The sequence below is a fragment of the Macaca fascicularis genome, chromosome 10, assembly GCF_037993035.2.
Source record: "Macaca fascicularis isolate 582-1 chromosome 10, T2T-MFA8v1.1".
NCBI classification, from domain to species: Eukaryota; Metazoa; Chordata; class Mammalia; order Primates; family Cercopithecidae; genus Macaca; species Macaca fascicularis.
Window position 1 is genome coordinate 33,342,065 of NC_088384.1, and position 23,305 is coordinate 33,365,369.

General features: G+C 46.4%; 1 protein-coding gene across 14 annotated transcripts in view; it reads right to left on the bottom strand.

Moving 5' to 3' along the window:
• The window catches only part of CDC45 (cell division cycle 45), a 43,920-nt gene that overhangs the window by 15,651 nt on the left and 4,964 nt on the right, over positions 1 to 23,305 (bottom strand). For 9 of the 14 annotated variants that reach the window (XR_012419012.1, XM_045364012.3, XM_045364011.3 and 6 more), the window contains 5 exons: positions 11,450 to 11,505; positions 9,798 to 9,846; positions 8,372 to 8,433; positions 6,645 to 6,695; positions 446 to 565 (listed from right to left, as the gene is read on the bottom strand). Coding sequence is in view for 13 of the 14 variants with exons in the window: in XM_045364012.3 (XP_045219947.1) it covers positions 446 to 565; positions 6,645 to 6,695; positions 8,372 to 8,433; positions 9,798 to 9,846; positions 11,450 to 11,505 (338 nt within the window). In the remaining variant the exon portion in view is untranslated. Of the gene's footprint in view, positions 1 to 445; positions 566 to 1,347; positions 1,487 to 6,644; positions 6,696 to 7,770; positions 8,292 to 8,371; positions 8,434 to 9,797; positions 9,847 to 11,449; positions 11,506 to 19,138; positions 19,194 to 23,305 lie in introns of those variants that run through there. The other 5 variants (XM_074004472.1, XM_074004471.1, XM_074004470.1 and 2 more) reach the window with 4 other exon arrangements.

Consider the following 23,305-nt stretch of genomic DNA (forward strand, 5'->3'; position numbering starts at 1 on the left):
CACACTGAGTGTGGCTGAGACTGTGTGAGATGTGGCCTCCCCATGGTCTTTCCTGGGCACTCCACCAATGTCCCATGTGTTTCTCAAAGAAACATCATACTGTGTGATTACATGGTAGCTCCCTTCTTCTTTCCTGACTGCATGAACTGCCACCCTCACTGCTACCACATCCAGAACCAGGCCCACAATAAGCACTTTACAGGGACGTGCTGGAGAAGGGTGACACTTCCAAACTCAGCTCTGGCATTTAGAAGCCAAAGCCACACAGATGAGCTGGGGTAGCACACCACAGCCCCTTCCCCCAAAACTTCCTGCCCCACCTGCTTTCCCTCCTGGGGATGTGGGCCAGAACCCACAGAGGGTGACAAAGCAAACAAGGCCCACTGAGCAGAACCCTGGAGGCAGGGGTGCTGCCTGTGCCCCTCAGGCTGGGCCACAAGGATACTCATACTCAAAGGAGATCCGCGTGCAGTCCACAGAGAGCGTGTTCTCCTCATCCTCGTTCCGGTGGTTGTGGCGGGAAACGTGGCGCTGCAGGACACCGACATCAGTCACGTATTTCATTCTGGAAGAAAAGGTAGCACAAGCCTCGGCCGGTTCCCTCCAGATCCTACCAGGCAGCCTGAGCCTAGGCTCCATTCCTGCTCAGGAACTCCCTCAAGGGCCTGCTCACCACGGGAGCTGTTCCCATGCAAAGACTAAGGACATGCAGCCTGCATAGAAACCAAGCAGCCAGGAAAACATGATTGGACAGAGCGGGGGGGTGTGGTCTCCAGCCTTGCCCACCTCCTGTCCTCATGGGTCTCACACCTCCTGAGAACGGGCACTGCAGAGCCCACAGCCCACACAGCCAAGATGATAGACTCCGTAAGTGACAGGGATCCACAGCAGAGTGGGTGAAATGTTCCCTATAAACTTTACAAAATTAATGAGGGTAGGGGGAGGGGAGAAATGAAAATGAACCCAGCTCGCAGCACGTCAGCATCAGTCACTAGGTCAGCGTGCTCTCTGACTGCTTCCTCATAGTTGCTTGGTGTCTATTGCCTCAGAAGCATGTAGACCCCATCACAAGATTGTAGTTCCCCTCACTGCTCCGTAGATCACAACTTGAACCTTAGGAAATGCTGTTTTCCCTCTGAGATATTCCTGTGGGTCCCATATACTGATGGAGCTACTGACTCAACTGCTCCGAAGGACCCCATGAGGAGCTGACTCACCCGAGTGGTTTGTACACCCTGATGATTTCATCCCCCTTCCCCCACCAATCAACTATCCCAATTTTCCAGCCCCTCACCCTCCAGAGTCCCCTTAAAAACCCCAGCCCAGGCTGGGCGAGGTGGCTCATACCTGTAATCCCAGCACTTTGGGAGGCCGAGGTGGGTGGATCACCTGAGGTCAGGAGTTTGAGACCAGCCTGACCAACATGGAGAAACCCCGTCTCTACTACAAATACAAAATTAGCCTGGCGTGGTGGTGCATGCTGGTAATCCCAGCTACTCGGGAGGGTGAGGCAGGAGAATCGCTTGAATCTGGGAGGCAGAGGCTGCAGTGAGCCAAGATCGCACCATTGCACTCCAGCCTGGGCAACAAGAGCGAAACTCTGTCTCAAAAACAAACAAACAAAAAAAGACCCAGCCCAGAACTCCTCAAAGAGATGGATTTGAGGGTCTCCTCCCATCTCCTCACTCAGTGCCCTGCAATCATGAAGCTCTTCCTCTGCCGCAAACTCTGCTGTCTCAGTGTAACAAGTCTGTTACTGCACAGCAGGCATACAAACCTGCTGGCCCTATAACACATTATGGTGAGCCTAGCCTAGAGCCCCTTGTGGGCATTTGCCTGTGGCTCGGTGCCCCTTTGCTGTTCAGTGGGAAGGACCCAGAGACAAGTCCAAAGCCCAAGTGGCCCCTGGGTTCCACTGAACTATGGGTGCTGCCGGTGCCCTGCCTGTTGACATGGCAACGTCAGGCCTTTGGTGCGTAGACTGCTCGCAGCAAAGCAAGTTTCTGGTTTTGAAAGGCATCTTAGGTAAGTTTTCTTGATGCAACCAGCACCCCTTTCTCCTCTGATTTGCTGGCCCCTTTGGAGGTCTTGTGGCTCCCTCTGAAGTCTTGAGGCCTCCTCTGAGGTCTTGTAGACCCTCCCTAGTAATAGGAAGGGCCTTGTTTGAGGGGACTTCCTCTACATTGGAAGGAGACCAAAAAGAACTGCTTGGGAGAAATCCTCTTGACTTCTAAAATTTGTAACTTGATTTCGGAAGGCCTTTTGTCTTTGTCTTGTTATGAATGTTTATGTTTATGAAAGGGATCCCTGAAGGAATTAATGGCAGAAGCTCAGCAGGCCTAACTCAGGTTGATCATATGCTTTTTCATCTTACCCAGAGACCACCCGCTGAACTCCTGGTTGGAGGTAATTCCTCCCAACTTTGAGTAGATCAAAGGTGCTGAGGGCTGACAAGGGCAAGTGTGAGCCTCGCCACATCAAATCTGGGTGTGGAGTGGAGTGATTAGTGTCTGCATTTTTGTTGGGTGTATATCGTCTCAGCTGGAATGAGAAATATTGATTTGGTTACTCCAAGCTGGGCACTGGGCTGCATCTTGTAAAACTGGGAAGACAAGAGATATATGTCTTCATCAGGTTAGTGCAATATATAACTTACCCACTAAAAGAAGGAATTCCAGGCCGGGCGTGGTGGCTCAAGCCTGTAATCCCAGCACTTTGGGAGGCCGAGACGGGCGGATCACGAGGTCAGGAGATCGAGACCATCCTGGCTAGCACAGTGAAACCCCGTCTCTACTAAAAAATACAAAAAACTAGCCGGGCAAGGTGGTGGGCGCCTGTAGTCCCAGCTACTCAGGAGGCTGAGGCAGGAGAATGGCGCAAACCCGGGAGGCGGAGCTTGCAGTGAGCTGAGATCCGGCCACTGCGCTCCAGCCTGGGCGACAGAGCGAGACTCCGTCTCAAAAAAAAAAAAAAAAGAAAGAAAGAAGGAATTCCTGTGGAAAAACTATGAGGAAAGTTTCTGTCTGCTTTCTTTTTTTAAAACAGGGTCTCACTCTGTTTCCCAGGCTGGAGGACAGTGGCACAATCACAGCTCACTGCAGCTTTGACCTCCCAGGCTCAAGTAATCTTCCCACTTCAGCCTCCCAAGTAGCTGGGACCACAGGTGTGCACCACCATGCCCAGTTGATTTTTTTTTAAATTTTTGTAGAGAGGGGTTCTATGTCACCTAGGCTGGATTCCTGCAATCCTCCTACCCCCAACAAAGTGCTGGGATTACAGGCATGAGCCATCACCCCAGTCTCTTTTCTGCCTGCTTTGAATCTGGTGTTATTAAGCTACTGGTATTGAGATAAGACTCACTGTTTATGGTATTACTAATTCAGAGCTACTTGGAGATTTTGTTTTGCTTATACAGCTCAGCCAGTTGTAGCTAAAATGTAATCATTGAAAACTTGAAAGTAGAAAAAAGAAGAAAGGGTAAGTTTTAAAATCAAACTGCTATAGAAACTGCTTTATTCAAAATTTTAGTTCACAGCCTTCATTGAATTACCTATTGGGATAAACAAAGTTTATTTATGTGAATGGTTCCAATTTTGTCAGAAATAATTTGGATCCACCCTCTTTTATAAACTGGTGAGCTGTCTCATGGCTAGAGTTCTGCAGTAAAAGCTGTACCTTTGTATGTGTGTGTATGTGGGTTAAAATAAATTTAGGTGTATGTACATGTGTTTTGTTATATGTTGTGTCTACACGGCACCAAACTGGCTTATAAATAAATGAGTGCTCATAAAGTAAGTAAGTTCAAACATTTTTCAAGTTCATGTGACTTAAATGATCTTTAGTAAATAAGCTGGCTTTACAATCATTGGTAAAATAAAAATAGAAATGTCTTCAAAACTATCAGCATACATCTTTTTTCTGAGTTTATTGACCGAACGATTTTATATTTGTCTCTACTGGATATTTAGGGTGTCAGGACTTTGCATAAAAGGTTGTAAGACTATAAACCTAACCAAAACCAGAATGATCTTTGTATGATTTTTTGACAAATAAGATTAATATTGTTGGTTTAATGATAACAGCTGAATCTTCTGAGTTGTCAGCAAAAATACATATGCATTTAACTTTAAGGTTCTTAGGTGAACATCTGATGGTCACAGGTTATAAAAATGATTAAGAAGGCCAGGCATGGCAACTCACATCTGTCATCCCAACACTTTGGGAAGCTGAGGGAGGACTGCTTGAGCCTAGGAGTTTAAGACCAGCCTCGGCAACAAAGTAAGACCCCATCTCTACAAAAAAATAAAAAAAATTAGCCAGGCATCGTGACACACGCCTGTAGTCCCAGCTACATGGGAGGCTAAGGTGGTGGGATTGCTTGATCCCAGGAGGTCAAGGCTGCAGTGAGTTGTTTATGCCAACGCACTCCAGCCTGTGAGACAGACCCCATTTCAAAAAAAGAAAAAGGTTAACAATAATTTGAAATGATGACTAGTTTTGTCTAGTATCTCAGTTTTCATAAGTAATCTAGGCAAACTTAAAAATGCAGGAAATGTAAATTGTTATGAAAGCTTGTAGGCAAACTTTCTATGTAGCTTAAAATCCTAAAATTATTTTAGATGCTTGTTGGGTGTCTGGGTCATTTCCAATTAAGAAAGGGTTATAATATGCCACAAGATTCCGAGGAGGCCACAAGATCTCCAAGGAGGCCAGCAAATCAGAAGAGAAAGGGGGTGCCGGTTGCATGGAGAAAACTTTCCTAAAATGCCTTTCAAAACCAGAAACTGTCTTTGCTGCGAGCAGTTTATGCATCAAAGGTTGACACTGCCCCGTCAACAGGCAGGGCACCAGTGACAGCCCATATTTCAATGAGCCCAGTGGCCCCTTGGGCTGTCTCTGGGTCCTGCCCACCGAACAGCGAAGGGGCACCTAGCCACGGCAAATACCCATAAGGGGCTTCAGGTAGGCTCTCCAAAATTTTTTGTTTGTTTTGGTTTGGTTTTTTTTGAGACGGAGTCTTGTTCTGTTGCCCAGGCTGGAGTGCAGTGGCATGATTTCGGCTCACTGCAGCCTCCGCTTCCTGGGTTCAAGCGATTCTTCTGCCTCACCCTCCCGAGTAGCTGGGACTACAATACAGGTATGTGCCATCATGCCCAGCTAATTTTTCTATTTTTAGTAGAGACGGTGTTTCACCATGTTGGCCAGTCTGGTCTCGAACTCCTGACCTCAGGTGATCCACTCACCTCTGCCTCCCAAAGTGCTGGGATTACAGGGGTGAGCCGCCGCGCTCGGCCTCCAAAATGTGTTATAGGACCAGGAGGTCCATATGTCCGCTGTGCAGTAACAGACCTGTTACACTGAGATAGCAGAGTTTGCAGCAGAGGAAGAGTTTCATGATTGCAGGGCACTGAGTAAGGAGAAGGAAGCATTTTCAGTTCTCCCTTCCCCCTGCCCTCATTAATTTCGTAAAGTTTATAGGGACAGTTTCAGGTACAGATCCTGTACAGGAAGTGCCACTGAGCACAATGAGAGCAGGAAGACGCCACTCTAGGTTCCAAAGGGCCACCAACCACGACAGTGACCGTGGGGCCTCACCTGACAGACTGCTACAGACCAGGAACAGTGCCTATCAGTGCATGCACCATGGTGCTTCTAGCCCCTACATTATCTGTGCACAGATTCCATGCTACTCTTAACACAGGAAGGGACTGAGGCCCAACAAGGCAGTGGGCTGTGCCAAGGTGACCTGTCCAAGCAGCAGCCCCAGGCCTGAAACTTAGGCTTCTCCTGCCTTGTGGGCCTCATTGCAGGACCCAGACAGGGGCAGGGCTGGGGAGGCAGGAAATAGTGGCATGGGGCCTATTCAAACTGCATGAGGAGACCAGCGCCCAACTGGAGGCTGTGCCTAGGGCTGTGCCAGGTGACAGCTTGAGGACATCTACATGGGTCCCCTAGGAGAGGGCCAGCATGTTGGGGTCTAGGTCCATGCCAATCCCTAAGAGGTTTTGCCTGATGGCCACTAGAGAAAGATGGCCCACTTCGTGCATTAGCGGGGATGAAAGAAGCAGCCGACCCCCACTTCACCCCACAACATCTGCATTCTGAGGCAGCCTTGCAGCTCACCGTCAGTCTATCAGATGGGGAGCCCACCACTGAGGGCAAAAAGGGGTTCTGCTTCACACCAGACCCCTTAAAATCCTCTGGAGCCTTCCCCTTACCTTTGGGGTCAAACCCCTATCCTTGGCAAGATACTCAGGGTCTTCACTAGGGTCTCTCATCCCGCCCCCAACCTGCTCCTGTGTTGTCTTCCCCCAACCCCAACCTACTGCAAGGGCCACATCTTAGCACCTGTCTCTAAGCCTGGCCCTGCCCATAGCACCGAGCACAAGCAGGGCACTGCGAGATAACTGGGGAGGCTGGCTCTACCTGCAAGATGAAGAGGCCACACAAGGCCATGGTCACTTGGTTGGTACTTAGTTAGCCCTTCCTCAGTGACAAATGCCTGGGCCCAAGGAGGAGGACCAGTCCTCACTTCTCAATAGGACCCTACAGAGACCCTGCTAAAAACTTAGTGGCTATGGTCAGGCTGTGCACCTGGCCACAGCACAGGGCTGACCCTGCAAGGCAAGGGAGTGTGTCCTTACTGAGTGATCTTGTCTTGCACCCACTGGTCCGTTAGTCCAACGATGGCCCACCTGGAGGAAGAGAAGGCAGTGGAGACGGCCTATAGCCCACCTGGACTCCATGAGGCCTGGGGGATGGAGTAAGATGATGGAACGGGCCCAAGCTCAGCACTCTGGGGAACGTCCTGCCAGTGGGGCCAGACCCTGGCTTGCCTCAGTCAGGTGGCCTCTCTCCTTGAGATGAAGAGGTTAGACGGGTAACTGGGGCCTTGCAGTGCAGTGTCTGCCACTGTGGGAGCTTTAAGTACTCAGAGGAGGAAAACCTCCTAGGGCAGTCATGGCAGCTGTAACAGGAGTCAGCACTCCTGTCCACTCCCAGGCCATGCTCTGCTCTTGTCCTGCGCTCCTGACCCCAACACTCAGAGTGGAGTTGATGTAGGACCATGGCAGAGGCCTGTGCTGAGTTGTTGGTGACCCTGGTATCACTTCATCTCTCTGAGTCCCTCATGTCACCTGCCCCCAGCACAGGGGACCCTAGTTGTGTTCACATCTACTCATCCTACAGCTTAAAGTAGCAGGATGTAGAGTAGCAGTGTTTAGGCCTCTGGAGAGCTTCAAGGCTCTTGTCTTCAGGCTCATCTTTTACCTATGAGACCCAGGCAAGGCCTGGCTTCCCCAACATGATGGCCAGCCCACGGCAAGAGTGACTGGGCCCCACTGTGCTCAGTCATGCCAGATGCAGCCTGCACAGTGGACTCAGAGGAGGGATGGTTCTTCCTACATCAAATTTTGCCACCGTGTGCCAGGGCTGCAAGGATGCCTAGCAAGAGCTGCCTCCTTTTTTAGAGACAGCATCTCACTTTGTCACCCAGGCTGGACTACAGTGACACAATTGTAGCTTATTGCAGCCTTGAACTTCTGGGTTCAGGCAATCTTCCTGCCTCAGCCTCCTGAGCAGCTTGGACTACAGGTACACACTACCACACTCAGCTAATTTTTGAGACAGTTTCATTCTTGTTGCCCAGGCTGGAGTGTAATGGCCCAGTCTCAGCTCACTACAACCTCTGCTTTCCGGATTCAAGTGATTCTCCTACTTCAGCCGCCTGAGTAGCTGAGATTGTGGGCATCCACCACCACGCCCGGCTAATTTTTTTTTTTCTTCTATTTTTGGTAGAGACAGGGTTTTACCATATTGGCCAGGCTGGTCTCGAATTCCTGACCTCAGGTGATCCACCTGCCTTGGCCTTCCAAAGTGTTGGGATTAGAGGGGTGAGCCACCACGCCCGGACAGTTTTTCCTTCTTTTGAGACAGGGTTTCACTTCATTGCCCAGGATAGTCTCAAACTCCTGCACTCAAGTGATGCTCCTGTCTTGACCTCCCAAAGTACTGGGATTATGGATGTAAGATTAGGATGTGAGCCACTGCAAAGGCTGCCTCCTTCAAACCTCACACTCCTCCTGTCACTTGAATTTACTGAGCACAGGCTGAGCAGCAGGAGTGGGGAGGGTGAAGCTGTACTGTATCCTCTTCCTCTGCATTCTCCGACACTCCAAGTCCCATGTTTGTGTGAAGCTCCCAGAGCTTCAGTTAGGAAGACCAGAATCACACACATTCCCAGAAAGGGGCTGTGTCTGACACTCCTGGTGGGGACAGAGGAAGTGCCCTCCCTGTGGGAGGACAGAACTGCTTAGGTGGCACTGACCAAGGCAACAAACACTCTCACACAGCTGCCGCAGGGGCTACGTACCACAGCATGTCATTCAGGTCCTTGGACAGCATCCATGCCAGCTCAAACATCACCATGGCTGACTGCAAGGAAGCAGAGAAGTCTAAGGCTCATGGGAGGGGCATGTGCTGGGGCTGGGCCATGAGGCCAGGCTGGACCTGAGCCAGAAGGTCCCTGGCAAACGCCTGCGGATGGAGGGTCTGGCTGGCCAGGGAATGTGGGTGGATTCAGCCCGACATGTGGGATGAGTACACGCTAAACTGAGAAGAAGAGGACTGAAAGTAACTCCTTTGCTAGCTAAAATCATTACTGTCTGTGTATTTTATCCTGTAGCAAGGGTAGAATTCACTTTGTAGGGGCAGCTCAGGTATAGCACTGGCTGGGGCCTCTTTGCATCTCCCTGGGTTCCTCAGCGATGCCTGAGGCAGGCACTGAATCCTGAAAGTCAGAAGATCCCATCGTTTGCCTGGCTCTGCGTCCGCACACTCCTCCTACTTGGCTGGCGTCCTCAAACACATTCCCAGAAAGGCTAGGTCAGGCAGAGCCCTGGGTCCAATTATTTGAATATTAAAGAGGGAGGGGCCTCAGGACCTCTTGTGAGGAGGGTCTTTCCAGCAGGGCTGTCCACATCGGAGCATTTAACTTCCATAAGCAGAGGGTCTCTATTTGGTAAGACCTCGAGGAAGACTGGTGTGTGACCAGAAGACCCTAAGATCCCCTTTGTCGTGAGATGTGGGCTTCCTCCAGGGAGAGAATTTCCAAGGGAATTTACCCCATGTATCTGGAGGGAGGTATTTTCTCTAAGCTAGCATCAACACCCTCCCCACCAACTGCTTAGAATTTTCCATGTGCAAGGACTGAGCAGAGACAGCAAAGGATGATCCTTCAAAGGACAATGGAACCTTGACAATAGAAGGGACACTGGAAATACGGTGTCAGAGTTCAAAGTCCCAGCATTAAATTCTAACACTAAATACAGGATGTTTTATTGAAACTGATTTTTTAGGGCTCCTTAAGGCCTTGAGCTCTGCTCAACACTATCAACATAGTAGGTTTTCCACACTAAATTCTGTTTTATAAAAGACACACACTGATGTGCTGTTAGAAGTCTATAGCGTTTTATCTTCTCGCACAGAGACTGGTACAAACTCATTCTGTATTTTTGATGATAAGCAAAAATAAACGCTGCTCTTCTTTGATCACCTATTGGGTGCAAACAATCATCTTAATAATTACCTCTGAAATGAGGATTATTCTCTTTACAGAGGAGGAGGCGTTTAAGGCTCAGAGAGCTTGCAACAGCTGCCCAAGGTCACACGGGGAAGGCATGGAGCTCAGATTCAAACCAGGCTTTTATGGCTCTATAATCTGTGTTTCTTCTTCACATTTGAGGACACTGACCCCTGGAGTCAGAACTTTATAGTGAGTTGCACCTATTAGTACTTACCGATGTCCCATGATACTCATACTGTTCGTAGTCAAAGAGGATGTCTCTTCTGTAATGACATAAAATGCGGGTCTTCAACAAGCAGCAGCAGTACACGAAGCCAAATATTTTGGGAAAATGCTAAACTTGACAGTATTCAATGAAATGCAAATTAAATCATGGTACTGTTTGTTTTCACATATTGACTTAGTTTTTTCTTTTTCATTGAGACAGGTTCTTGCTCTGTCTCCCAGGCTGAATTGCAGTGGTGTGATCACAGCTCACTGCAGCCCTGACATCCTGGGCTCAAGTGATCCTCCTAACTCAGCCTCCTAAGTTCCTAAGTAGATGGGGTTACAGGCATGTGCCACTACACCCAGCTAATTAAAAAAAAATTTTTTTTAATAGAGACAAAGCCTCACTATGTTGTCCAGGTCGGTCTCAAACTCCTGGGCTCAAGCAATCCCCCCACCTTGGCTTCCCAAAGTATTGGGATTATAGGCATGAGCCACCACATCTGGCCACTTATTGACTCTAGCAGAATGTATATGTGTAACATTGGGAAATTAACACAAACTGCCAGTGGCAATGTATGATGTAAAGTGGTATAGTTCCAGAATTCCAATTCAGAGAAATTGTCCCATAATTACAATTCAAACGAAAAAGCAAGACAAAACTTGCTGTGTGCACAAAGTAATTCACTGAAGCCTTATTTATAATGGCACACTACTGGAAGTAACCTACATTTCAAAAAGGGAAATTGCCAATTAAGTCCTATGCTGTTTAGAAAGCCTATTCAGAACTATTTTAAATGGTTATATTAAGTAGAAAGATGCAAAATCAGATGTATATCATGTAAAATATGCACAAGTATGTATAACCCAAGAATAGAAATCCAAACCCAGAATCTCTTTGAATTAGAAAGTGTGATTATGGATTATTTTCACTTTTCTTTCCTTATGCTTCCTGAAATGGTTTTATATTATCCTTTTTTGGTTTGTTTGTAGAGACAAAGTCTTGCTCTGTCACCCAGGCTGGAGTGCAATGGCACAATCATAGTTCACTGCAGCCTCGAACTCTCCTGTGTTCTCCTGCCTGGGCCTCCCAAAGTGTTGGGAATACAGGCGTGAGCCACCACACCTGTCCTACATTGTCCTTATCCGAGGGGGCAGCCTTCCTCCTGTGGCAGTGGCAGGAGTGCATGCCCTCAGCTGAAACGGGGGGAATATCAGCTGGATGGCCTGGGAAACCTTCCATGACAGATCCAGCAAGGGCTTCCCCCAGGACCCACCTCAAGGGCACTGCTGCATGCTCACTTCAAGCTAGAATAACCTTTCCAATATTTTAATTTTTGAGCACTTCTTACAAATAATTTGTAAATCAAAGTATCTACACTGGAAAAACTCAATAAAAATAAAGAGCCGAGGCCATGGTCTCTAATGGATGGCATGTACCTGGGAGACCTTGGGGCTGTCCTGTCACTCATAGGACCGGGGAACAGCCTGGAGCTCTTCTCTAATGCAGCGGCCACAGGTTCACTCTCAGAACCACTGCCCAAAGGTTCTAAACTGAATGAATTATCCTGAGACAGAAAGTCAGAGGTATGGGTGGCACCACAGAGCACCAGGCAAGTGGGCTCCTGGTGCTGGGAGCAGCTGGAAGCGCAGACTCACCTGCGGGCCTCCCACTCTCGCCGCTGCCTCCTCCGCATGGTTTCCTCCACTATCTCCTGATACAGGGACAAAGAGAACAAAAGGTGGGGCAAATGCACCAGGAATTTTTCCCCACAGCCTGAGAAGGTTCCAATTTGGCAGAAGTCAGTAGGCCCAGACCCCTGAGAGAGAACATGGTCACACACCAGTGCCCCGAGCACAGCCTGTTCCTACAGAAGAGAAGCATGGAGGCAAGGGATGACTGCGACCCCTTCTGGCTCCCAGCTCTCCAGACACTGTGAGCAAAAAGAGTGGGGGGTTCCTAAGCACCTGCTCCAGGCAAAACTGTGTTCATCCACCCTAGCTGGATGAATACAGCACTATGGGATCTAAGGTAAGCTCACACCCACTCTGTACCAGCTTCCACATCTGGAAGGACGAGAGCTAACATTTCTTATATTCTACCATGCGTTAGGAACTACTCTAATGTTACAGGCACAACCTCATTTAATCTTCAAAACAAAGGCATGGAATAACGTGGTAGGTTTAGAAATCCATGGTCCCGAGACTCCTGCTTCTCAGAAGAGGGAGTAGATATATTTTTCCCCATACATTCATTAAATATATCGAAAACCCTTCGACATCATAGATCAAACAAAGTAAGGCTGGGCGCAGTGGCTCACGCCTGTAATCCCAGCACTTTGGGAGACAGAGGCAGGCGGATCACATGAGGTCAGGAGTTAAAGACCAGCCCGGCGAACATGGTAAAACCCCGCCTCTACTTAAAACACAAAAATTAGCCGAGCGTGGTGGCACATGCCTGTAATCCTAGCTACTTGGGAGGCTGAGGAGAACTGCCTGAACCCAGGAGGTGGAGGTAGCAGTGAGCCAAGATTGTGCCACTGCAATCCAGCCTGGGCAACCGAGCAAGACTCTGCCTCAAAAACATACAAACAAACAAAAAAAACAAAGTAAGACTCCGAAAGGTAGAGGTGAAGGCAGAGCAGTTAGGGACGCTGGGACATGAGGAACAACACAGCGTTCCTTGAGTTTTCCTTCTGGCTCATACATGCCAGACTTGGAGCTGAAAAGCCAGCAACCTAGAAACACCAACAGGTACAGACAAAAAAATAAAACAAAACAAAAAAACCCCACAAAAGCTGCTCTGTCTAGTCAAAGGACTGGGAAGGAGCAGCCTCCCAAGACAGAAAGTTTTTAGGCAATAGCCCATCTACTCTAGCCAACACCACCAAGAACATCCATATCCACCCCGGCAAAGGCCTAGTGGGAGCCTAGGCTCCCATCCTTGCGAAGCTGTAGCAAGGCACCCAAATCCTTCTGTCTGGTGGTATCAGAGAGGCCAAGGAGGGAACTAAGACTGCCACCTCTGCTGGTTGGTCACAAGTCCATAACCCACCTCTGGGTGGGAGAACCAATGGTGGGAGAACCTAGACTTCCACCCCCACCTTCCAGTAATGAGAAATTCCTCCCCTCCCTGCTAGGAGGGTATCAGAGGCAGCAAAGTGGGAAGCCTGGACCTTCACTGCCCCAGGTGATAGACATCATGGGGAACCTGAACTTTTATCTCTACCTGGCATCACTCACTCTCCTTGCCAGAGCTGTGTCAGAGAAAGCCAACTAAAACAGAACACTTAAAGAAGACATGAAATCTCATCACATAATACAAAAATCTCCCGGTTTCATTTGAAAATCACTCATCATACCAAGAACTAGGATGATCTCAAAATGAATGAAAAAAGACAACCCACCTATGCCAACATCAAGATGATGACATGACAGAGTTGTTAGAATTATCTGCCCAAGATTTTAAAGCAACCATCATAAAAATGCTTCAACGAGCAATGACAAACGATTGAAACAAATGAAAGCCGGGAAGCCTCAGCAAGAAATAAGAGATCTAAAGAAGAGACAAGGGGCCGGGTGTGGTGGCTCACGCCTGTAATCCCAGCACTTCGGGAGGCTGAGGCGGGTGGATCACAAGGTCAGGAGTTTGAGACCAGCCTGACCAACATGGCAAAACCCCGTCTCTACTAAAAATACAAAAATTAGCTGGGCGTGGTGGTGCATGCCTGTAATCCCAGCTACTCAGGAGGCTGAGGCAGGAGAATCGCTTGAACCCGGGAAGCGGAGGTTGCAGTGAGCCAAGATCATGCCACTGCACTCCAGCCTGGGCAACAAAGTGAGACTCCGTTTTAAAAAAAAATAAAAAAAAATAAAGACGAGACAAGTGTTCTAAACAAAGTTTAAGAAAGAAAGAATATGTATATATATATAAAAGTTTAGAACTGAAAAATACAACTGGAATATTAACTCAGCAAATAGGTTCGAGAGCAGAATGAAGGGGACAGAGGGAAGAATGAGTGATCTAGCAGAAAGACAGAAATTACCCAGTCTGAACAACAGAGAAAAAATAGACCAAAAAAACTAGAACCTCTGGGACATGTGGGGCTACAACAAAAGAGCTAACACTTACGTCATCAGTGCCCCGAAGGAGGGGAATGAGGGCGCACCGAAAACACACTTGAAGAAATAATGGCTGAAAATTTGGCAGAAGACATAAACCTGCTGGCTGGGTGTGGTGGTTCACGCCTGTGATCCCAACAGTTTGGGAGGCCGAGGTGGGCAGATTGCTTGAGGCCAGGAGTTTGAGATCAGCCTGGCCAACATGGAAAAACTTCACCTCTACTAAAAAAAGTAGCCAGGCATGGTGGCACATGCCTATAATCCCTCAGGAGGCGGAGGTTGCAGGTCCTCCAGCCTGGGCGACAGAGTGAGACTCAACCTCAAAAAAAAAAAAAAAAAAAAAAAAAAAAAAGACATAAACCCGCAGATTCAAGAAGCTGGGTAATGGGAAGTGGAGGTTACAGTGAGCTGAGATCATGCCACAGCACTCCAGCCTGGGCGACAGGGCAAGACTGAAAAAAAAATAAAAGAAACAAATAGGAGAGACACAAATCCACACTAAGACACATCCTAACATCCTAATTAAAACTCTGAACACACAAACAAAACCAAAATATCTCAAAAACAGCCAAAGAAAAATAGACTTTAATGACACGGAAAAAGCATGAATGACAGAGGATTTCTCATGAGAAACCATGGCAGCCAGAGACAGTGGCACAGTATTTTCCAAATGCTGAAAGAAAATAAGTATTAACCCAGAATTCTATATCCAGTAAAAGTATCTTTTTGGAATATAAAAAAAAAAAAACCAAGAAATTCTCAAAGATGGAAAACTAAGGGAATTTATCTCCAGCAGCTCTCCACGATTAAAGGAGACTCTTAAATAGAAACAAAATGGAAAAGAAACCTTGGAACACTGGAAAGGAAGAAAAAAATACAATAAGCAAAAATGAGGTAAATACAATAGGTTTTCCTTATCCTTTTGAGTTTGTAATTATGCTTGATTACTAAAGCAAATATTATAACACTGTATATGTGGAGGAAATATTTAAGAAAATTATATTATAAATGGGGCAGAGTAAAGGACATTAAGAGAAGGCCAGGCATGGTGGCTCATGCCTATAATTCCACACTTTGGGAGGCTGAGGCAGGTGGATCACCTGAGGTCAGGAGTTTGAGATGAACCTGGCCAACATAGTGAAACCCATCTCTACTAAAATACAAAAACTAGCTGGGCATGGTGGCGCACACCTGGGGGCCCAGCTAGTTGGGAGGCTGAGGCAGGAGTATTGCTTGAATCCAAGAGGTGGAGGTTTTAGTAAGCTGAGATTGTGCCACTGCACACTGCACACCAGCCTAGGTGACAAAGTGAGACTCCAGCTCAGAAAAAAAAAAAAAAAAGAAGGTAAGATTTCTACGTATGACTCAACTGGTAAAATGATGATACCAGTAGACTGTGATAAGTTATGGATATGTAACGTAATCACCTGAAAGAACCACTAAAAAATCTATACAAGGAGATATACTCACAAACACTAGAGGAAAGAAAAAGAAATAAAACAGGCTGGGCGCAGTGGCTCACACCTGTAATCCCAGCACTTTGGGAGGCTGAGGTGGGCGGATCACCTGAGGTCAGGAGTTCGAGGCCAGCCTGCCCAACAAGGTGAAACCCCATCTCTACTAAAATTACAAAAAATTAGCCGAGCGTGGTGGTGGGCATCTGTAATTCCAGCTACTCGGGAGGCTGAGGCAGGAGAATCACTTGAACCTGGGAGGCGGAGGCTGCAGGGAGCCAAGATCGTGCCATTGCACTCCAGCCTGGGTGATGAGTGAAACTCCATCTCAAAAAATAAATAAATAAATAAATAAAAAAGAAAAAGAAAAAGAAAACAGAATTAAAAAAACAGAGATCAGGAAACAGAAAATAAAATGTCAGACTTAAGCCCTAACATGTCAAAAATCAAAATACATGTAAGTGAGCTAAGTTTATCAATTGAAACATAGAAAATGGCTTTAAAAAACATGATTTAGCTGGGCGCGGTGGCTCAAGCCTGTAATCCCAGCACTTTGAGAGGCTGAGACGGGCGGATCACGAGGTCAGGAGATCGAGACCATCCTGGCTAACAGGGTGAAACCTCGTCTCTACTACAAAAATACAAAAAACTAGCCGGGCGAGGTGGTGGGCGCCTGTAGTCCCAGCTACTCAGGAGGCTGAGGCAGGAGAATTGCTTGAACCTGGGAGGCGGAGGCTGCAGTGAGCCAAGATCGCGCCATTGCACTCCAGCCTGGGTGATGAGTGAAACTCCATCTCAGTAAATAAATAAATAAATAAATAAAAAAGAAAAAGAAAAAGAAAGAAAACAGAATTTAAAAAACAGAGACCAGGAAACAGAAAATAAAATGTCAGACTTAAGCCCTAACATGTCAATAATTAAAATACATGTAAGTGAGCTAAGTTTATCAATTGAAACATAGAGAATGGCTTTAAAAAACATGATTTAGCTGGGCGCGGTGGCTCAAGCCTGTAATCCCAGCACTTTGAGAGACTGAGACGGGCAGATCATGAGGTCAGGAGATCGAGACCATCCTGGCTAACATGGTGAAACCCCGTCTACTAAAAAAATACAAAAAACTAGCTGGGTGAGGTGGCGGGCGCCTGTAGTCCCAGCTACTCGGGAGGCTGAGGCAGGAGAATGGCATGAACCCGGGAGGCGGAGCTTGCAGTGAGCTGAGATACGGCCACTGCACTCCAGCCTGGGCAACAGAGCGAGACTCCGTCTCAAAAAAAAAAAAAAAAAAAAACACAAAAAAACCATGATTTAAAAATACGACCCAACTATATGCTGTTTTAAAAAATTCACTACAAATGTAATATAGGCAGAATGAAACTAAAGAATGTGAAAAGATATATCATGCAAACATTAATCAAAGGAAAGCAGGAGTGGCAATATTAATATCAGATAAATCATACTTCAGAGCAAAACAAATTACCAGAGACAGAGTGGGACACTAAGTGAATAAAAGGGTCAATCCACCAAAAGGACACAACAATCCTAAATGTGTGTGCACAAGACAGCTATAAATACATGAAGTAAAAAGTGATAGAACTGAAAGGAGAAACAAATAAATCTATAATCACAGTTGGGGTCTTCAATGCCCCTTTCTGAAGAGTTGAAAGTATTACTAGCCAGAAAAGCAGCAAGCAAATAGAACTCAACACCACCATCAACTCTCACCATGTAAGTGACATTTCTAAAACACTCTACCTAACAACAGCAGACTATGCATTTTTTTGAGTGACTGCAAATGATACTGTATTTTAAATTTTGGTGTCCATATATTTATGGCTAGTACGCAGAAATAAAAAAAGTTGTTTATGTTTTTATGTAGGTATAAATCTAACAAAACACAAAGAATTTATACACTGAAAACTGCACAATGCTGATGGACGAAAAAAGGAATAAGCCATTGATACAAGCAAATGTGGATGAATCTCCAAGAACTATGCAGAGTGAAAAAAAGCCAATCCCAAAAGGCTACATACTGTATAATTCCATTTCCATTTTCATAATATTGTTGAAATGAAATTACAGAAATGGAGCTTGCTAGTGGTTACCAGGCAGCAGACAAGTGGGTGTGGCTAGAAAAGGGCAACAGAGAGATCCTTACAGTGATAGAAATGTTCTGTATCTTTTTTTTTTTGAGCAATACACATGGGTTATTTTGGCAGTTTCTGAATGCATAAATGGAATAGACATATTCAGTTTCTGGCAGAACTTTCACAGTAATTTCTAACCTTTAGAGTGCCAACTGAAAAATCACATGATTTATAAATTTAGAGAGGAGGCTTTTTCTTTAGAGATAGTCTCACACTGTTGCCCAGGCTGGAATGCAGTCGTGCGCTCACAGCTCACTGCAGCCTGACTTACTGGGCTCAGGTGATTCTCCCACCTCAGCCTCCTGAGTAGCTGGGACCATAGGAGTGCACCACCACACCTGGCTAATTTTTGTAGTTTTTGTAGAGACAGGGTTTTGCCATGTTGCCCAGGCTAGTCTCAAACTCCTGGGCTCAAGCGATTGGCCTGCCTCAGCCTCCCATCCTGACTGTGATATTATACTACAGGATGTTACCATTTGGGGAAGCTGGACAAAGTACATAAGTGATCTTTCTTTTTTTTTTTGAGACAGTCTCGCTCTTTTGCCCAGGCTGGAGTGCAGTGGCGCAATCTCGGCTCACTACAAGCTCCGCCTCCTGGGTTCAGGCCATTCTCCTGCCTCAGCCTCCTGAGTAGCTGGGACTACAGGCGCCCGCCACCAGGCCCGGCTAATTTTTTTTTGTATTTTTAGTAGAGATGGGGTTTCACCATGTTAGCCAGGATGGTCTCGATCGCCTGACCTCGTAATCCGCCCGCCTCAGCTTCCCAAAGTGCTGGGATTACAGGCGTGAGCCACCGTGCCCGGCCTATACGTGATCTTTCTATATTACTTCTTACAACTACATGTGAATCTATAATTATCTCAAAAGAAAAACTTTAATTAAAAAAAGTCATGGTCCTGGTGAGGAAACTTTTTGTGGGTAATGGAATTGTTCTCTATCACGGTGGGATGGTGGTTGCATCTTTACACATTTGTTAAATCTCATTGAATTGGACTACCTAGTGAATTGTGTAGACATTATGCGTCAATAAAGTAACAAAATTCCCATAGCCTGAGATTTCTTTGACCCTCTCACAATGCATGGTGGGGTCTTGTCCCCTCCATTGTGGGTACAGGCTGCTGAGGTACTCTAAAGCTGGTTGGGAGAGCCATGCAGTGGCTGCCCAGGTGACTGGAATATTCATACTGGAAGCCTGAGCAGTCATGTTGTAAGGAAGCCACATGCAATGGAGAGACTCTGCAGGTGCTTGGCTCAGCAGTCCTGGTTTGGAGCCATCCCAGCAGGTATCTGAGCCATGCTTCCAGTTATTAGCCATTGAGTCCCCACCTGAGGGCCCAGATATCACAGAGCAAAAAGATGTCAACCTTGCTGGGCTCTGCCCAAATTGCTAACCTACAGAATCCATGAGCATAAGGAAAAGGTTGTTTTAAGCTGCTAGGTTCTGGAGTAATTTGTTAAACATCAGTAGGAACCAAAAGAAGTAAGTCCAGTTATTCTCTTCATTTTACAATGGCACATAGAGGTTAAGTCACTTGACTACGGTCACAAAGCTGTTATAGCAGATACAAAATGTGAAACCTGTGACCTGAACCAGGATATCATAGCACCTGTAGAAGAAGTATAATTACGGTTATTTTTATAGTGGAATCTCATCTCTGCTGAGGTCCAGCTCTAACATCCCACCTTTAAAAGACAAGCAAAAATGATTCTTGACCTCATGTCTCCTCTTTTCTTTATAATAGAACTCTTTTTCTTTTTTTTGAGACAGAGTCTCACTCTGTTGCCGAGGCTGAAGTGCAGTGGCGCAATCTCAGCTCACTGCAAGCTCCACCTCCCAGATTCACGCCATCCTCCTGCCTCAGCCTCCCGAGTAGGTGGGACTACAGGCACCGGCCAACAGGCCCGGGTGATTTTTTGTATTTTTAATAGAGATGGGGTTTCACTGTGTTAGCCAGGATGGTCTCGATATCCTGACCTCATGATCCGCCTGCCTCAGCCTCCCAAAGCGCTGGGATTACAGGTGTGAGCCACCACGCCTGACCTATAGGAAAACTCTTTAAAACGATTATTTATAAACTATTGTCTCTAAACCTCTTTGAATGTGCACCCCTATTAATAAAAATATTTCATTCTTTTGTTTGTTTGTTTGTTTTTTTGAGACGGAGTCTCGCTGTCGCCCAGGCTGGAGTGTAGTGGCCGGATCTCAGCTCACTGCAAGCTCCGCCTCCTGGGTTCAAGCCATTCTCCTGCCTCAGCCTCCCGAGTAGCTGGGACTACAGGCGCCCGCCACCTCACCCGGCTAGTTTTTTGTATTTTTTAGTAGAGACGGGGTTTCACCGTGTTAGCCAGGATGGTCTCGATCTCCTGACCTCGTGATCCGCCCGTCTCGGCCTCCCAAAGTGCTGGGATTACAGGCTTGAGCCACCGCGCCCGGCCTCATTCTTTTTTTTTTTTTAAGAGATGAGGTCCTGCTCTGTTGCCCAGGCTGGAGTGCAATGATGCGATCATGGATCACTGTAGCCTCAACCAACCTCCTGGGCTCAAGGCATTTTCCCACTCTAGCCTCCCAAGTAGCTGGGCCTATGAGACCGTGCCATCATGCCTGGCTAATTTTTATTTTATTTTATTTTTTGTAGAGACCATGTCTTGCTGTATTGTCTAGTTTGGTAAAAATATTTCTTTCTTTCTTTTTTTTTTTTTTGAGACAAGAGTATTACTCTGTTGCCCAGGCTGGAGTGCAGTGGCACGATCTTGGCCTCCACCACTCGGCCTGCAACCTCCGCCTCCTGGGTTCAAGCAATTCTCCTGCCTCAGCCTCTCGAGTAGCTGGCATTACCGGCATCTGCCATTGCTCCTGGCTAATTTTTGTATTTTTAGTAGAGACGGGGTTTTTCCATGTTAGTCAGGCTGGTCTCAAACTCCTGACCTCAGGTGATCTGCCCGCCTCGGCCTCCCAAAATGCTGGTATTACAGGCTTGAGTCACCATGTCAGGCCGGTAAAAAAATTTCTAAGAATATACCTCTAATATACACATACTTAGTTATAAATCATGCACAGGTTTTAATTATATAAAAAGTATTCTTCTCAAGAATGCTTAATGTTATTAAAATCAAGGCTCTAGACCTAATTTACAGATCATAGAAAATGCAGGGATAGAGAAGCAAGTTAAAGTACTCCAGGAAGAAACAAGTAGTAGTAAATATTAGAAAAGATGACTGGCGGCCAGGCGCGGTGGCTCAAGCCTGTAATCCCAGCACTTTGGGAGGCCGAGACGGGCGGATCACGAGGTCAGGAGATCGAGACCATCCTGGCTAATATGGTGAAACCCCGTCTCTACTAAAAATACAAAAAACTAGCCGGGCGAGGTGGTGGGCGCCTGTAGTCCCAGCTACTCGGGAGGCTGAGGCAGGAGAATGGCGTAAACCCGGGAGGCGGAGCTTGCAGTGAGCTGAGATCCGGCCACTGCACTCCAGCCTGGGCGACAAAGCGAGACTCCGTCTCAAAAAAAAAAAGAAAAAAAAAAAAAAAAAAAAGAAAAGATGACTGGCCTGTAGTGTCATTAAAAACAAAACAAAAGAAAAAAAAGAGGTAAGGTACAGTTCTAGGTTAAGACAGCAAAGAGAAATAGCTAAATGTGTTAACCTTGATTGAAGAATAGTTCAGAAATAAAAATAGCTGCAAAATATATTTTGAGGACAATTAAAGAGACCTGAATATGGGCTGAATATTACCTGATATTAGCATATTATTCATTTCTTCTGCATGACAATGGCATTGTGTTTATGGGGAAGAATGTCCTTATTCTTAGGAGCTGCTTACGAAAGAATGTGTGGAATATCATGGTTTCTGGTTGGGTGTGGAGGTGCACGCCTGTAATCCTAGCTACTTGGGAGGCTGAGGCAGGAGAATCACTTGAGCCCAGAAGACAGAGGTCGAAGGGAGCCGAGATTGTGCCACTGCACTCCAGCCTCAGTGACAGAGACTCCATCTCAAGAAAAAATAAAATAAAAAATAAAAAATAATATCATAGTTTCTGCAACTTATTCTCAAATGATACAGGAAAAAGAATATGTAGAGAGAAAGCAAATGTGAAAAACTGTTTTTGTTTTTTTTGAGATAAGGTCTCTTCATGTTGCCCAGGCTGTTCTCGAATTCCTGGGCTTGATCAATCCCCCTGCCTTGGCCGCCCAAGTAGCTGAGACCACCTACAGTCATGATCCACTGTTGACTCTAGATTGAAGATATATGGATATTCACCGTACTATCCTTTCAACACTGCATACATTTCAAAAAACTTCAAAATAAAAAGTTGGTGGGAAATTATGCCTATTATATTTCATGAATATTATGTTAAACATTTACAAACATAGATTCCAAATTGATGTGTTAAGTATGTAAAAGGAAACGCTGATATTTTCTTGCATCTCATCAAGACAACCTACCTTCTCTTTGTTGCCAAACCCACTGGGCTATTCTCATTGGCCTGTTCCTTTGGCACTGCTGGCCGAGCCTTCCTTGAAACTTTCCTTCCCACCTCAGAGCCGCAGTGTCTATGGATGCTCTGCCCAGGAATCCTCCTGGCTCATCCCATGCTAACTCACGTTTGGTACCTGAAAGCTTTCCCTAATTGTGCTCATTTACATGATCAGTATCTGTCTCTCCCACTGGAAAGCTTTGCAAAGGCAGGACTTTGCTCTCATCCCTGCACCCCAGGGCCTAACTGGTACCTGGCACATAGTAAGTGTTTAAAAAATATGTTTATTAGTCAGAATGGAAAATTTCAAGACTTACCTGTAGAACATGAATGTTTCCAGGGAAAATCCCATTAGACACTGATATTTGGGAACCAATGAAATGCAGCTCATCAATAGTTAAAAGAATGCTATGGCCGGGCGCGGTGGCTCAAGCCTGTAATCCCAGCACTTTGGGAGGCCGAGACGGGCGGATCACGAGGTCAGAAGATTGAGACCATCCTGGCTAACATGGTGAAACCGCGTCTCTACTAAAAAACTAGTCAGGCGAGGTGGCGGGTGCCTGTAGTCCTAGCAACTCGTGAGGCTGAGGCAGGAGAATGGTGTAAACCCAGGAGGCGGAGCTTGTAGTGAGCTGAGATCTGGCCACTGCACTCCAGCCTGGGCGATAGAGTGAGACTCCGTCTCAAAAAAAAAAAAAAAAAAAAAAAAAAAAAAAAAAAAAAAAAAAGAATGCTATATATAAAAAAATTCAGAGAACAAAAAAGACCTCTCACAAATCAAAGATTAGAAGATAAAAACCAAGCTGAGTGTAGTGGCATGTGCTTACAGTCTCAGCTACTTGGGAGACTGAAGTGGGAAGATTGAGTGAGCCAAGAAGTTTGAGGCCAGAGAGAGACCCTGTCTGCAGGGAAAAAAAATAAAATAAAGACCAAAAAGTCTTCCAAAAAATAGAACAGACAAAGAGCTGGGCAAGAAGTAAGGAAATATAAGAGTAGATCCAAGAGATTCCTGATGAGACACCCAAACCTAGTGAAAGGGGTGACAAAGGTGAGAAAGAAGAGAGAAGCATGCCTCAGTTTTAAGGGCACTGCCCCTTCCTCAAATGGAGAATGTCCTGAATGTCTCAAATATGGCTCAAAAAGACTTCCCAAAAGCACACTACTGGGAAATGTCAGGCTGAGGATGAAGAGAAGACCTTAGGACATTCCGGGGGCAAATTCTAGGTCACACACCAAGATCGGGAGCCAGAGGGCATCTTCAAAACATCCTATGGCCCTCCGTGCTATAGGAATCACCACCTTCTGCCTATCGTTTTACAT